The following is a 17271-nucleotide window of genomic DNA, read 5'->3' as shown; positions in this document are numbered from 1 at the left end:
GCATTTGGGTTTCTTTGACCCTTGATTAGCCTTGCCAGTGATTTGTCTTTTTTTTTTTTTTTTTTTGAGGAAGATTACTCCTGAGCTGACTGCTGCCAATCCTCCTCTTTCTGCTGAGGAAGACTGGCCCTGAGCTGACATCTGTGCCCATCTTCCTCTACTTTATACGTGGGACGCCCACCACAGCATGGCTTGATAAGTGGTGTGTAGGTCCCTACTGGGATCCGAACCCATGAACCGTGGGCTGCCCAAGTAGAGTGCACAAACTTAACCGCTACACCAGCAGCCCAGCCCCAGTAATTTGTCTATTTTATTGGCCTTTTCAAAGATTACTTCTACTGATTTTGTTTCAAGTCATTACTGTTTTCATTCTGACTTTCCCCCTCAATTTCTTGAATAGAATATTCAGTTCAGTTATTTTTATTTAAAAATAAAAGGATTTAAGGGTGTGAGTTAACCCCTGAGAGTAGCGCTGCCCACCGTCCTCTGGACAATGTAACAATGTAACATTCTCCTTGTCCTTAATTCCAAGGCAGTCTGATGACAGCCTTAATTTCCCCTCTGAGGTAAGCATTATGCCAGCACTCCTTGAGCCCGGCTTTGTGCAGGGGGCGGTATTTGGCGCTTGGGAGGTAATGGCAAGTGAAAGCAGACCAGAGCCTCTCTCAGAAGTTAGCGAGGGAAGACTGGTACTAAAGAATTATAAACCGTAATAAATGACTCTTCTGAAGCGACGAAATATGGTCCTGTGAACGTATCCTAGAAGAACCTGATCTAAACGTGGGAAGGGGAGGTGGTCAAGGGCTTCCCCAAGGAAACGACTCTTAGAATAAGACTTGAGAACGAGCAGAAGTTAATTAGGCAGTGTCCGAAGTCCAGCCGTGGTTCTCCTGATACGCATTGTTGCCCATACCCGCCAGACTCCAGCAATCAGCAATCCCTACTGTATTCTGTGCCTTTTTTTTTGGTAAAGATTGGCACCTGAGCTAACAACTGTTGCCAATCTTTTTTTTTTTTTCTTCTTTCTCTCCCCAAAGCCCCCTAGTGCATAGTTGTATTTTTTAGTTGTGGGCCCGTCTAGTTGTGGCATGTGGGAGACTCAGCATGGCCTGATGAGTGGTGCCATGTCCGGGCCCAGGATCCGAACCAGCAAAACACTCAGCTGCTGAAGCAGAGCACGCGAACTTAACCACTCTGCCACGGCGCTGGCCCCTGTGTTCTGTGCCTTTTCCATTATATATTTGTATTGCCATCCTCCCTTCCAGTTTGGGAGGTTTTTGATTACTCTTTCAATCTCTTTACTTGTGATTGATCTATTCAGTTTCTCTATTTCTTCTTGATTCAGTTTTCAGAGGTGTATGAGTCCAAGAATTCAGCTATTTCTTCTATATTGGCCAATTTGTTGGCATATAGTTTTTCGTAGTATTCTCTTATAATCTTTTGTATTTCTGTGGTATCTGTTGTAATTTTTCCTCTTTCATTTCTAATTTTATTTGAGGCTTCTTTCTTTTTTTCTTGTGAGTCTGGCTAAGGGTTTGTCAATTTTTTTTATCTTCTCAAAGAACCAGCTCTTAGTTTCATTGATCCTTTGTACCTTTTTTTGGTTTCAATTTTATTTCTGCTCTAATTTTTATTATTTCCCTCCTTCTGTTCACTTTGGGCTTCATTTGTTCTTCTTTTTCTAGTTCTGTTAGGTGTGATTTAAGATTGCTTATTTGAGATTTTTCTCGTTTGTTAAGGTAGGCCTGTATTGCTATGAATTTCCCTCTTAGGACTGCTTTTGCCATATCCCGTATGAGATGGTGTGTTGTATTTTCATTTTCATTTGTCTCCATAGATTTTTTTATTTCTCCTTTAATTTCTTCAATGATCCCTTGGTTGTTCAGTAGCACGTTGTTTAGTCTCCACATCTTTGTCACTTTACCATCTTTTTTCTTGTAGTTGATTTCTAGTTTCATAGCATTATGGTTGGAAAAGATGCTTGATATGATTTCAATCTTCTTGAATTTATTGAGGTTTGCCTTGTTTCCCAACATATGGTCTATCCTTGAGGATGTTCCATGTGCACTTGAGAAGAATGTGTATTCCGATGGTTTTGGATGGAGTGTTCTGTGTATCTATTAAGTCCATCTGGCCTAGGTTTTTCATTTAATTCTACTGTTTCCTTGTTGACTTTCTGTCTGGATGATCTATCCATTGATGTAAGTGTGTTGAGGTCCCCTACTATTATCGTGTTGCTGTTAATTTCTCCTTTTAGGTCTGTTAATACTTGCTTTATGTACTTTGGTGCTCCTGTGTTGGGTGCATATATATTTATAAGTGTTATGTCCTCTTAGTGGAGTGTCCCTTTTATCATTATATACTGCCCCTTTTGGTCTCTCTTTACTAGTTTTGTCTTGAAGTCTACTTTGTCTGATAAAAGTATGGCAGCGCCTGCCTGCTTTTGTTTGCCATTAGCTTGGAGTATCGTCTTCCATCCCTTCGCTCTGAGCCTGTGTTTGTCATTAAAGCTGAGGTGTGTTTCCTGGAGGCAGCATATTGTTGGGTCTTGTTTTTTAATCCGTCCAGCCACTCTGTGTATTTTGATTGGAGAATTCAATCTATTTACATTTAGAGTGATTATTGACATATGAGCGTTAATGCTGCCATTTTATCACTCGTTTTCTGGTGGTTCTGTACTTCCCTTGTTTCTCGTCCTGTATGTTTCAGACTGCCAATTCAGTTTGGTGGCTGTCTATGATGGTTTTTTCAGTATCTGTCATTTGACTTTCTGTTCTGACTTTTTGTTTAGTGGTTACTATGAAGTTTGTATAAAAGATCTCATACATGAGATAGTCCATTTTCTGATAGCCTCTTATTTCCTTAGTCTAAGCAAGTTCCATCCTTTTCCTCTTTGCTGGCTAAATTATTGTTCTCACAATTTATTCTGTTTTGTGTTGTGAGTTTGTGGTTAAAATAAAGTGATTATAGTTATTTTTGATGTTTTCCTTCCCTTTATCTTTAAGGTTATAATTAAGTGTTTGCTAACCTGTTCTGATGGAGAGCTGCAATTTTCTCATTTTGTCTGCCTGTTTATTTCCTTGCTCAAGGCTTCGTAAACCCTTTCTTTCTTTTCTTTTCTTTTCTTTATTTTCTTTCCTTTCTTTTCTTTCTTCCCTTCCTCCCTTCCTTCCTTCCTTTCTCTCTCTTTCTTTCTTTTTTTTTCTTTCAGGTATGAGGGCCTTCTTGATCATTTCATCTAGGAGACGGTCTTGTGGCAATGAACTCCCTCAGCTTTTGTTTATCTGGGAAAGTTTTTATTTCTCCATCATCTGAAGGATGATTTTGCTGGATAGAGTATTCTTGGCTGAAAGTTTTTGTCTTTCAGAATTTTGAATATATCATCCCACTCTCTCCTAGCCTGTAAGGTTTCTGCTGAGAAATCTGCTGAAAGCCGGATAGGGGTTCCTTTGTAGATTATTTTCTTCTGCCTTGCTGCCCTTAGTATTTTTTCTTTGTCATCAACTTTTGCCAGTTTTACTACTATATGCCTTGGAGAAGGTCTTTTTACATTGATGTAATTAGGAGTTCTGTTATCTCCTTTCACTTGTAATTCCATCTTCTTCCCCAGGTTTGGAAAGTCCTCAGCTATTATTTCTTTGAGCAAGCTCTCTGCTTCTCTCTCCCCCTCTTCCCTTCTGGAATACCTATGATCCTTATGTTGTATTTTCTTATTGAGTTGGATACTTCTCAGATAATTTCTTCATTTCTTTTTAGTCTTAGTTCTCTCTCCTCCATGTGAAGCATTTCTATATTTCTATCCTCTAAAATGGTCATTCTGTCTTCTGTTATATCAGCTCTGTTATTTAAGGACTCCAGATTTTTCTTTATCTCATTCATTGTGTTTTTAATCTCCAAGATTTCTGGTTGGTTTTTCTTTATAGTTTCAATTTCTTTTGAAGAATGTGAAGAATTCCTTCCATTCATTAATTTTATTCCTGATTTCATTGAACTGTCTGAGTTTTTTTGTAACTCGTTGTGTTTTCTATGATAGCTATTTTGAATTCTCTGTCATTTAGATTGTAAATTTCTGTGACTTGAGGATTGATTTCTGGGTGCTTGTCGTTGTCCTTCTGGTCTGGAGTGTTAGCTACCTCTTCACGCTCTTTGATGGGGTGGACTTATGCCCTTGCATAGTGGTAGTATCTGGTCTCACATTCCACCTGCCACCACTGGAAGAGGGGTGCAGGAGCTGTGTATTCTGAGCCCGCTGCAGTCCCTGGCTGTTGAGCCTGTCTCTTGGAAGCTGTGCTGACAGGGTCTGTCTGCATTTGCCTGCAGGCTGCCACTGCTTTACACACATAGGCACACAGGTGCTCTGGCAGGGGTCTCCAGCTCTGGCTGACTGGCTGAGCTGATGCACTGGGTGGGAGGGGCTCTCTCTTTCACATGCAGTCCCAGGGGTGATCCTGCTCCACCCTCGCTCTCTGCCCTCGTGGGATGCTTGGCTTGGTGAAGATGCCTCTGTGATTGCTTAGCCTCCTCAGCGGTGGAGTGTTCCCACAGGCTGGGAGGCAACTCTGAGAGCGAAGGTGTTCCTGCAGAGGGCTGCCCCCACCCCATCAGAGCCGCGTGTGGTCCTGTGCCCTAGATTGCTGTCCTTTGGGGAGGCAGAGGAGTTCCTCTTACCTCCTTCCTCTGTCTCCCGGGGGTCCAGCACCTCCACCTTCAGATGTCTGGCTGCGTGGGCCTCTCAGACGTCTTTTGTGGTGTATGAATGCCTTCTGTTGGTTTATGAAAGTCCTTTTTGTTGTATCTTAGCAGGGAGAGTCTAAGGGAGGAGCTCCCTCTTCATGATGCTGACATCCCTCCCTTCCAGTTTGGATCCACAGAGCCCTCCCTGAGCAATGCTTTACAGCATTCACCCTCTCCTGCACTCCAGATAAGAGCCTAGACCCCCCATCTTCATTTAGTGTATTCAAATCATGGCTCCTTGTGATTATAGATTTGGATTGATAATCTTAGCATGGATGGTAAATTATGTTTTTATCATTCCTCAATTTCTGTTATAATATTTGAAAATGGTTAAAATATGAACTCTGAAATTTGGGTTAAAAGATAAAAATACCTAGTGGGTTCCAGCTGCCATTTGGTTTAGGGTCATTCAAGACCTTCCTGAGTCTAACCACATCTTTGACACTCATCCAGTTTTCCAGTGTTCCAGAACATGTACCTGTCCAGGCTGACTTATTGGGTCAGTGACTTTCTCTACCTCCTTCACCAGAGCACAGCTGCCCTAACCCTTATTCATCCTGAAATGTGATGATTATCCTTTTTCTTATTTACAGATGTTGAAAATTGAGGTTCATGGCTGTTATCTTGCAGCTAGAATGGGATGAGACTAAGATTCAAACCCAAGTTTCTCTGGCTCCACGGCCCACTTTCCCTCCTTTTTATTATGGAAAATTTCAAACTTGTGCAAAGTTAAAATGGTGTGGTGAAGCCTCCTGTACCCATCGCCTGGTTTCACAAACTGCCCTTCTGGTTTTGTATATACCCACACCTCCATTCAATTTTTAAAAGGTAAATTTGCATTCTTTCAAGTGCACAAATCTTAAACTGTAGTTTTTGACAAATGGATGCATTTGTGTAACCCACACTCCTGTCAAGATACAGAATATTTCCATCACCCCACAAAATTCCCTAGAGACACCCCTCCCCACCCCCAAGTGGAAGCCCCCGTTCTGATTTTTCTTCACCAGATTGGTTTTAACTGTTCTAGAACACCTTATAATTAATTGGTCATACGTGTGCTCTTCTTATGTCTAGGTTCTTTTGTGGAGTAGATCAATTCTTTCCTTTCACATTGCCGAGTAGTATTGTTTCATGTGAACATAACCACAATTTGTTTAGCCATTCTCCTATTGATGGGCATTTGGGTCATTTCGGTCATTTCCAGTTTTGGGCTATTGTAAATAATGCTGCCGTCAATACTTTTGTAGTGTTTTTGTGGCATTTATTTTCATTTCTCTTGGGTACACATGTAGGAGTGAAATTTCTTGGTTAAAGGGTAGGTGATTATAAGAAATAGTCAAAACTTTCCCCCAAAATTACACCACTTACATTCTCCCCAGCAATGTATCACTCACAGTTGCTCAGCATCCTTGCAGCCAGTTGTGTTGCCAGCCTTTTTACTTTAGCCGTTTTGATGGGGATGTGTAGTGATCTCTCGTGGATTTAATTTGCATTCACCATTGATCTGAGCGCTTTTTCATGGGCTCACTGGTTATGTACGTCTTCCTTTGTGAATCACCTGTTCTAGTATTTTGCCCACTTTTTAGGTTTTTTTGTCCTTTTTTATTGAGTTGTAAGAGTTCTTTATATATTCTGGCTATGAGTTGTTTGGTCAGATATATTTTTGCAAATATTCTCTCCTAGTCTGTGGCTTGCTTATTTATTTTCTTACTGGTGTCTTTGTGAGCAGTTTTATATTTTCATCAGTTTTTTCCTTTATGGTTATTGCTTTCTGTCTCTTGTATAGGAAATACTTGCTTACTCTCAGGTGAGAAAGATATTCTTTTTTTTAAAGGCTTTACAGTTTTAGCTGTTATATTCAGGTTTACAATCCATCTCTAATCAATTTTTCGGTATGGTATACAGCGGGAGTCGAGGTTCATTTAGTTTCCATGTGGATCTTCAGTTGTTCCATCACGATTAGTTGAACTCCACCTAGATCTTTTATTTTGAAAATTTTAAATCTACAGGAAAGTTGAATGACTAGCATAATAAACACTCCTGTGCCCTTCACACTGATTCACTGGTTAACATTTTGCTATATTTGCTTTATCTGTGTCAACTTTTAAAGCTGGACCATTTTGTAGTGCAGATTTCATGACCTTTCATGCTACATTGTGCAGCATGCATCTCCTGAGAATAAGGACAGTCACCTACCTACCATAATACCATTAAGGCACCTAAGAAAATCAACATTCAGTCATGCTCACTAACAGACCATCTGTTTTCCTACTGGAGTTTTGATAGGAATTGTGTTAAACCTGTGTATCAATTTGGGGGAGACTTGACATCTTTACTATGTTGAGTCTTCCAATTAATGAACATGGTGTGTCTCCATTTATTTTGCTCTTTGGTTTCTTTCATCGGTATTTTGTAGTTTTTCAGCATACAAATCCCACATGTGTTTTGTTAGTTACACTTCCATATCAGTTCATACTGCTCTACCTCAGTTTTTAAATGGCTGCGTGGGAAGGCATAAGAATTAAAGAGGCTTCGATAAGTGAACATTTCATCTTGGGTCACTTTAGCTAGCCTCAATCAAAACTTGAGGCAGAACCCACTGCCTCTACACCTCTTCCCAGCCAATGCCAGGACGACAGTTATGATCAATGACTGCTGTCTGCCTCAGGTACAGGAGGGCTACCAGTACCCACCTGATTTAAGCCAGAATGCCCCGAACCTAGCAGATTAGAATCACCTATGGTGTATTATATTCAACAGTGCAAATTCTGTCACCCCATCCCAGGCCTCCTGAGCTGGACATCCCTAGGGGGAGCATCCTCAGATATGTACTGAACTCCTCAGGAGGGTTCAGGTGGTGAGCCAGCTGTGGGAGTTACTAGCCTAGACGGTGTTTTGTGTTTGAGTTGCACTCTCTCCCATTTGTGAGTCCGGTGCTCTTGTCCCTTTGGCACACTTGCTGATGTGCAGATGTGTACTCCCCAGTTCTTGGCCTTTCTCATGCCGATTCCTTAATCTGTAGTGCCTTCACCTTCCTGTGCTTTAGTCTCTTTGCAAATTCAGTGCATTACTCAGACCCCAGCCCAAATCCTACTTCCTTGGAGGCCTTTGAGCTGGAAGTCATTTCTTCCTGTTCTGATCCCTTGCGTCTCCCCTGCCAGGAGCGCTGATTTGATCTCGCAGCTTCTGTACCCCAGTGTCCCCAGTGCTCACTGTGCGCCAGATGCCACACTCGGCCCATTTTACAGCAGGTTTGCTGAATGAGTTAATAAACTAGAAATGTCTTCAAAATAAAGAAAATAATATTCTTGCTATGTTCACCATCTTAATTGTAATATTTAAAAAACACTAAATTTTATGATAAATGAGAAATTACACCCCGGCTTAAAAATGAATCTCCTTTTTATCATCTTCATAATTTTAAGATATCAGAGTACTAATAATCACAGGAAAAAGTAGGATAATAGGAAATTCAGTTTCTTATTACATAAAGAGACAATCCTGGAATTTTTAAGAACAGCAAATTTTATTTTTTATATGATTTTATTAATAAACAGGGAAATACTGATATAATACATTAACAGTGCCACCATAATATTCTGAAAAGTACAAAATTCAAATATCTAAATTTTACAAACGTTTTCCCCATGATAACTCAAAAGAAAAAACCCAGTAATTACAAATATGTATATTTTATAAGAAATTCCCATTTATCATGGAAATTAGTGTGATTACAAAGAGTGGGTGAATTCGGACTGAATTTCATAACCTAACGGATCAAGACCCTGGTCTAGGAGCGTTAGGGAAGACTCTCTCAACTTCTGCAGCAATTTCCTGAGTTCCTCCTTAGAAAATACCTGATTGTAAAACAAGAGAAAAAGTTAAGAATGAGAACAAAGTATGAACCTACTGTCACCTAAGCAACCTGATTAGCTTAACGCAAGAAGAAATTCCTCTTTTAAGATTTGTGCAGCCAGAGGCCAGCACATTAGCATGGCCCAAGAACTTGAGAGCTGCGTCTCTGAGCCAGTCTGTGTGCTTCTAACTGCTTAGAAACGTATACATATTTTGGCAAAAAAGCACAAACATAACTGGACCATCATCACTTTAAGGAAATCTAAGCATCATTTTTTAAATGGCTGCATGGTAAGGTACAAGAATTAAAGAGGCTTTGATAAGTGAACAAGCTAAAAAATATAAACACATCTCACAAAATTAAATATTATTACAGAAATTATCAGATCACTAAAATCTAAAAGTGCAATGCTCTGGAACTTACCAGATACAGTTTGTGGCGCTCAGAGGACACCATATCTGCTAACTGCAGGCATTCCTGATACTGGCCAGTACTGTGCAATATGGTGTGAAGCAGAAAACACAGCATAGGCAGACAAAGCTTTCTCAGTAAAACCATCTGATGTGTTCTTTCATGGTCTTCTTCAGCATCCTACAGACAGACATCAAGCAGTCACTTTAACAACTTTAAGCTAAATACACTTATAAAAAAGTCAAGGACTAAATCAAAACCGAAATGCAAGTGCCCATTAAAAATAAGACAAGGGCAGTTCAGTCATGGTATCGAGTAGACAAGGCTGGCACAAAAGCATGAAGATGAACAAAATACACTACAGAGGAGTCACAGATGTGATAATGGACTCAAAATGCTTCTGAATTTGCATTTCTAGTATACAAACATATACAACGGGAGTAAGCAAGACTGAAGCCCACCAAGGCAAACATCAGAGCAGAAGACAACCCCACCCGGACATGCGCAGATGGAGGTGCCACTGCTCCCAGGAGGGCTGAGAACCCGCCAGACCACCGCAGGGGCTGTGGTCACGGGAGAGAGGGACAGGGAGGGACAGCTTCATGGCAAATGCTTTTTTTCCGCCTGGGAAAGATTCACCCTGAGTAACATCTGTTGCCAATCTTCCTCTGCTTTTTTCCCCTTCCCACAGCCTCAGTACATAGTTGTATATCCTAGTTGTTAGTCCTTCTAGTTCATCTCTGTGAGCCACGGCCACAGCATGGCTTCTGACAGATGGGTGGGGTGGTTCTGCACCTGGGCACCAAACTGGACTGTCAAAGGGGAGCATGCTGAACTTTAACCACTAGGCGTCAGGGCTGGCTCAGCACTTCTTATAAGTATACATAGATCTTTCTAGAAAGTTACGTGGGAGTAAGAGTGCAGAAGACCTTTTACGCCCTCTACAGTTTCTTACAACACATTTGAAAACTCAAATAATTAAAATAATAAAAAGGTACCCAACCACACTAAGATTTCTGAAATAATCTTAAAAATAGGAAGGAAATCCACAGAACTGATGGTGTAAAACAAAACAGAAAGAGGAGAAGCTAAAACAACAACTGCTCCTTTGAGAAGCCTAATAAGACACCTACTGACTTTTTAAAAAGGCGGCATCTTCTTAGAAGTTTGGAAATTGTTTTTCTTTATGATAGTTATATCAATCACTAAAAATATCTTCATGTGAGAGGCTGTATTAAGTTGCTAAAGCATTTTTCAAAGGCAGATATGGGTGGAGGTGTGAAGCAACATGATGTAATCTGGTAATTCTACCAATGGGTAATTGTACTTAGTCTGACCTGGGTCAGATTCCACACTTAGGGAAAATCACTGTCTATCGATCTTTCAGTCTTTGTTTTGAGAGATAAGTACACAAAAGCAAACATTAAAATGCATGCTTTGCATTTCCTTAGCTTTAAAAAGGAAAGCGTCTCCATTTCTTTTCCCCAGGAGGCACTCACTACCTTCAGAGGTGGATTTCACACACCTCACAGTCTTTCTTGTAATTCCTGTTAGCGATTTCTACTGGAACCTGTTAAGGATGAGAGGATGCTTCCTCCTGGTCATTCCATCTGTGCCAGATGTCGTCTTTCCCCTTATGCTAAAGAGGCAAAGTACCCCCGGCTCCTAGACTCCTTATCACCCCCAGGTAGCTGCAGGCTTTTTCTTTTAAAGATTTTATTTTTCCTTTTTCTTTCAAAGCCCCCTGGTACATAGTTGTGTATTTTTAGTTGTGGGTCCTTCTCACTGTAGCATGTGGGACACTGCCTCAGCATGGCTGGACGAGTGGTGCCACATCCGCGCCCAGGATTTGAACTGTTGAAACCCTGGGCCACCGAAGCGGAGTGCACGAACTTAACCACTCGGCCACGGGGCCGGCCCCAGCTGCAGGCTTTTTAACAGCCTTATCTCACAGGATGGATTCTGGCACTGCATCTCCTGAATCCTGCTGCTGCCAAAAGTCAGCAGTGTTACAGGAGATCTCTTTGGCTGACTCTAGTGGATTCCCATCCCAGCAGATCAGGGGCTGTCAACCGTCTAGAATCATGCCTGATAGATCCAGCAATTTGCCACAAGGAAAAGGGAACACATTATTCTGCCACAACCTATGATATTTCCCTCATCTAAATAAAGAAAAGGTTTGAAAAATCCTGTAAATATAAAAAACGAAAAGATTCTTTCCATCAGGGACATACGGTGCCTTATATGTGAGAAAAACTGACTAACTGATTTGTGCTGAAAGCAGGAGCTGACCTGTACTGACATTAGAGGTATCCCTAACATGAAGACAGTGCCTTCACCCCAATAATGTAGTGCCATTCATTTGCCAAGTATTTCCTGAAAGCCTCTTATGTTCCAGGCATTATTTTAAGAGCCAGAGTCAGAGAAATGAAGGAAACAATGCTGCTCCCTTCCACAAGGTTGCATCCTAACGAGAGTAGACATACAAAAAGCAAATAAATGTACATTATATCAGATTGTGATAAGCGCCACTAAGAAAACTAACGCAGGATAAGGAGATAGAAAGTAAGAGGTGGGTGCGTATACATACACATGCTATTAGGATAGGGTGGCTGGGGTTGGGAGGGTCTCTAAAGAGATGACGTTTGAGCAGCCTGCTGAAGGAAGCAGGGAGGCCACCCGTGCAGACATCTTGGGGAAGGAGCGTTCTTGGCAGAGGAGGAACAGCAAAGAGGCCCAGGAGCAGGACCGTAGTGAGGGGAGGGCAGCAGCGTGCAGGACTGGGGAGGTGGTCAAGTCCAGTGTGCGTGATCCTGGACGTCAAGAAAACTCTGTGTTTTATTCAAAGTGCAGTGAGAAGCCATCAGAAGGTTCTGAGTAGGAGAGTGACATCTATTTCATTTTAAAAGGATTGGGGCTGATCTGTGTGAGAAAGGAACTGTTGAAGAAAGAGTGGGAAGCAAGGGAAAGACAGCTGAGGCTTTGACAAGACAAGAATGTGGTGGAGGCAGAGATGGCGACAAGTAGGTAAAGATGACCTGCCTGCTCCATCCTCCTGCCTCCACACAAGGGGACCATTCTACAGTCTGTAAAAACCTGAGGTACAGACTAAGAGACAGCGTGGAATGCCAGGGCTATCCTGAACAGCTGTGCTTGCACAATGGTGTCTGGCCAGGTGAAGGAGTGGGGGTTGTGCTCCAGTCTATGGGTTACACGCACTTGGCATGCACTCTCTGTGTAAGAGAAGGGTACCATTTCCCTTCTTATACAAGTTTCTGTGCACCATATTTCTGTGTACCATTTCCTAATTCTTATACAAGTGATGCATGTGCTAGTGGGAGCCTTGAATAATTCCCTATTTTGTTGAAGATGTAAGAATATTAAGCTAAACTCAACTGAGGTGACTCAAAATATCATAATTTATCATTTGAGCGTCCAAGAAACCTGTTCTTGTCTGGAGTAGATCTGAAGAAGTGACTGAGACTGAATATTGATTTTTAAATATTTGAGAAAACAAAGTGGTTGTCATCCAGTGCTTTCCATTCCAACGCCATTTTTACAATACGCCAGACTGTCTATTTTGTGGCTTTCATGATCTAATCTACTAAGATTAACTACTAATTAGAATAAAGATTTATGTATAAATAAGGCACTCAAGTCTTCAAAATTTAAAGGACATTTTTTTAGCATTTTGCAACACTAAAATTTTATCTCCATGAACACCAGCACAAGTCAGAACAGAAGAGTTTAGCCTGAGGAATGTGCTAAAGCTTCAAAACTATGAAGTCAGCAGAGTTCCAGTATGAATTTTAGGATAAGAAGTGGAGACTGTTAAGGTAATTACTCTATCAGGAATAGTAGCAAATTGGGGCTCAAATTGTCTCCTGTGCCTAGTGTTTTTTGCTTCTGATCAGAAAAGGGAAGCCAGAGGAGCTAGAAAAATGGAGTAGCCAAAGAAATAGCAGTGACTATCTTGGGACGTGGGAACGGTGGAAGGGAAGATACCAAGGACACTCCTTGGTTTCTCTGAAGAGCCAAGACCCCAGCACTTCAGTTCACCTTGCAGGGATCACAGGTCTGCAGAGGCAAAACTCATCACTCCCTGCGTCCATCACGCCCCAGGGCCGGCCTCAGTGTCCTCCCTGCACGTGACGGTCACCTGCAGCACCCTTCCTCTCCTCGGCTCCTGCAAGTTCTACCCCATTCGTTCAAGACTGAGGCAAACGCAGCACCGTTTGAGCATCCCATCCAGATCTCTTCCAGGAAGAAGCAACCTGTTCTTTTCCCAAACTCATAAAATATTTAATCTATGCTTCTGTAACTGGTTCTCAACCCAGGCTACACATTAAAGCTCTCCAGGCGATTAAAAAAAAGGCCCAGTCCCACCTCAGACCAATTATGTCAGAACCTCTAGGGCTGGAAGCCAGTGTCTTTCAAAGGCTCCTCAGGTCACTCAGTGGACAGCTCAGAGGGGAGAGCCACTGCTTCATGTACGTCTCACTCACGCTACTAGACTTATCTTCACACCCCTAAACTGACTTGAGTACATGTATAATTAAGGTTTTAGGTCCTGAATTTAAAAAAATTAGATTTCAGTATCCTGAGTGAACATATTATATCTGCAGAAATCGTTTACCCGAGAGTCAAATATTCCTATGCCCTAGTAGTGTTTGCAGTTTTGGCTTAAATTATGGGATGCTCAGTTGTAAGCACAATGGTTATAGAAGATCGACAGACGCTCCTGTTGAGACAGAACTTTAAAAAAAGACATAGTTTGTTTTGAGGTTTTTTTTGCATTCAGCTATAAATAATGCGCACAGCTTACCTCTCTCACATCCACCATCCACCCTCCATCAACAAACAACAAGACGTTGTACATTTTTTCCTTCACGTCAGCAGTTAGGGCATCCAAGTGCCCTTTCCAGATACTGTAATCCATCTGCAAAGCAGACACAGAGCAGATGTATAATGGGCTGAACCCAACGAAGGATGGATTTGTAAAGTACAGACAGGAATATACACATGGAACATCATTCTGAAGAGCTGACATTGTCAGCCAAATATAAATATAAATATCAACATCAACAGATTGCAGGTAAACAAAACACTAAAATGTTAACTTTGTAAATGAACACTAATGACACCTGAAGGTATGTTTTATGTTTGGTTAATTATCTACAGAAAAGTAAATAAATAGATGGCTCTTTTTCAAAGTGGAACATGACTGGGAAGATCGCCTGTTACAATAGGAATGTCGTTGCTGAGGAAGTAACCTCTTTAAATAGATGACATATATTTTTTAGGTGTAATAGACGTGTCTCATCTATATTCAACGTACCTCATATTTCTTTTCTTTGTGTTCATGAGCCACTTTCTCAGTGAAAGTTGCCTGAGTTATCAAAGTAGGTTTTTGTGGAGCCGAATTCATATGCTTAAACCACTCATTAAAGGTTTCATGGGCTTCCTAAAATGTAAAATAAAATAGAAAGATATGAAAAAGAAATAAAACTTTTCACGTATGTTCAACAAAGCTTTTAAAATTTGGTTCTTAGAAATAATTTTGCAGCATCAAGAAATAAAACTGTTTAATATTTACTTTTTATGCACAAAGAATCATTGTGAATAACTGTTTTGTGAATAACAGCAAGGTGTATATATATATATGTGTGTGTGTGTGTATGTTGTGTTTTCTGGGACCCACTCCTCAGCACCCTGCTACATATGTATCTTGGCATTTATCAGTCTGTGATGTTGTCGTCACCCTGTGATGATGTCACCTTGTGATGTTGTCACTCTGTGAGTACGCATGTTTACATGTGTCTTGACTAGCCTATTAGCTTTCAGAGGACAAGGATGGACAGCCATCCACAGATTAAGTGCTAGAACCCAGCCCAATGAAATTACTTCATTGTTTGTTGAATGAAGTTTTAGTAAGTATGTTATTTTAGTCATAACAAATATACAATATCTTGCTTTTCTCAGTTACTGCCAAACAGCAGAAATACTGAAGTTGAGACAAGCATTCAGAGACACCTAAGCAAACAGAAGTCTCAGACGTCACACACTGTCTGCCGCGTGAGACGTTCTTGGTTGTGAGCACTGATGACAGGCTCAGGCTGACGAAGGCCAGGGCATGAATGCTCTGCCCTTGTGGACCAGACAGCACACAGTCACAGGGAGAGAGGACGAGTCAGTCTACCTCTGGAAAACAGTCCAGAGTCTGCAAGTGAATCAGAAAAATCATCACGAAGACAGGCACATTTGTGGTTTTCTTCCCAATCTCACCAAATAAGCTCTAATGCACAGATGTTCTCTGATAGCATTATCGTCTTCGGCAGGAAGTGGACTTTCCATTCCTCGTTCCTCCCACTGATTGTAGATTTCTGCTATCGAGTCCTGAGGAATCTTCACAAATACTTCTTTTGCAGCTTCATGCTTTTTTGATGCTGTGAAAAAGATATACCATTTTCAATATATGTGGATTTCTATGTAATGGTTTAAAGGAGCCGAATCATTGGTTTGCAACTTTTACAGTCGGCCGTAACCAGTTCAGATCCCAAGATACTTCTGTTACAAGTCTGAGTGATCTTTCTGCCTAAGGGCCCAGCTTTTCCCTTATTTCAGTGTGACAGTCACAAAAGGATTCATTAGGTGCAGTTACTTTACATACGTCTGTGTCTTAAAAAAAAGCAATTACATTTTTCAAAGTCTTAAGACTATATGCAAAATTGAGTGGACGTGAAAATTCATTGTTAAATCTGTTCTGTTTCCTAACACCAGGTTTGATATATAAGAGTGGCTGTTCTGTACCCTCCCCTACTGGAAGGGTTAGAAAAACAAAACACAAAACAAAGTTCAAGAATATATGGATTTGAACCAAAACTTTAAAAAAGAATATAAAAATACAGCATACCCAAGAATTTCCTCATTATCGCATTGCCTTGTTTTAGTGCTTCTGCCCTCTGTGCTGGGTCAAATACCAACCAGTCAATTACATCAATCTTCAAACGGTCCTCCTGTTCATTTAAATGAAAAAAAGAAACATCAATTTTTTTTTTTGGAGGAAGATTAGGCCTGAGCTAACATCTGCTGCCAATCCTCCTCTTTTTGCTGAGGAAGACTGGCCCTGAGCTACCATCTGTGCCCATCTTCCTCTACTTTATATGTGGGATGCCTGCCACAGCATGGCTTGACAAGAGGTGCCATGTCCACACCCAGGATCTGAACCGGTGAACCCTGGGCCACTGAAGTGGAACGTGCAAACTTAACTGCTGCGCCACTGGGCCGGCGCCCCCCCCACCCTTTTTTCATGAGGAATATTGTCCCTGAGCTAACGTATGTGCATATGCCAAGCTTCCTCTATTTTGAATGTGGGACACTGCCACAGCATGGCTTGATGAGTGGTGTGCAGGTCCACACCCAGGATCCAAACCCGCGAACCCTGGGCCACCAAAGTGGAGCGCACGAACTTAACCACTATGCCACTGGGCCAGCCCCAACAATTTTGTTTTTTTTCTAAGATATTATGCAAATCATAGAATTAACTTATACTTGCATTTCGAGTGAACATCATTTTCCCTCAAGTTATACAAAATCATGAAAGAATCTAGCTTTCCTTAGCTTATTTTCACATTTAATGGCTCTCTATTGGATTATAGAGAAATGTACTGGACTGTGACTCTGGAATCATATATTGTGTACCATCAACTTAACCACAGGAGTCCTTTAAGCACTACTCTCAAGCTTTTTTCTTTCCTAGGTAAAACTTTCTTTTCCTTTCTGAAAACAGGAGTAAGCAAGCAATATAAGAGTTAGTGACTGATCAAGTATCTAGAATTATCTGATGGGCAAAAATTCAATGCTCAGGTTTTTTTCTAGTCAAGAAACTTCCTTTAACATAATACTACTGTAAGTTACCCCTTACATAAGACCTTAAGTTTGTTGTCAATTTTTATAATGTAAAAGGTTTTGGCTGACGAGGAGAAATTCTTTAAAAAAGAAAGAAGCCAGAGTATTTGAAGGTAGGAGTTCACCCGAGAACAACGTGGGGGAGCACTGGGAGTTACAGGACCCCCCATCACCTCAGTAGTGCCGGCATCCAGGGCTGGGGCCAGGTCATGATGACTGAATTCCCCGTTGTCTTTCTTTCGAATATTCTCAACTACAGTTTTTGTTATAGTTGCAATATCCAAATCTAAAGAATTTTTTGAAGAGATAAAAACAAGAATTAATTTGTCACAGTGATTTAGTAAATTTGGGATAACAATTCT

The 17271-nt window shown here is 41.1% G+C and overlaps 1 protein-coding gene across 8 annotated transcripts in view; it reads right to left on the bottom strand.

Moving 5' to 3' along the window:
- Positions 1–8241: 8241 nt before the first annotated feature.
- Positions 8242–17271, bottom strand: part of NUP107 (nucleoporin 107) — a 43487-nt gene continuing 34457 nt past the window's right edge. For all 8 annotated transcript variants that reach the window (XM_070271896.1, XM_070271899.1, XM_070271898.1 and 5 more), the window contains 7 exons: positions 17083–17195; positions 15915–16017; positions 15287–15447; positions 14340–14465; positions 13827–13940; positions 9014–9181; positions 8242–8591 (listed from right to left, as the gene is read on the bottom strand). In XM_070271896.1, coding sequence (XP_070127997.1) covers positions 8466–8591; positions 9014–9181; positions 13827–13940; positions 14340–14465; positions 15287–15447; positions 15915–16017; positions 17083–17195 — 911 coding nt within the window. In that variant the 3' untranslated portion in view covers positions 8242–8465. The remainder of the gene's footprint in view (positions 8592–9013; positions 9182–13826; positions 13941–14339; positions 14466–15286; positions 15448–15914; positions 16018–17082; positions 17196–17271) is intronic.

This window comes from Equus caballus, chromosome 6, assembly GCF_041296265.1.
Source record: "Equus caballus isolate H_3958 breed thoroughbred chromosome 6, TB-T2T, whole genome shotgun sequence".
NCBI classification, from domain to species: Eukaryota; Metazoa; Chordata; class Mammalia; order Perissodactyla; family Equidae; genus Equus; species Equus caballus.
Note: the sequence above shows the minus strand (reverse complement) of the source record. Positions and strands in the feature narration are given on the sequence as shown.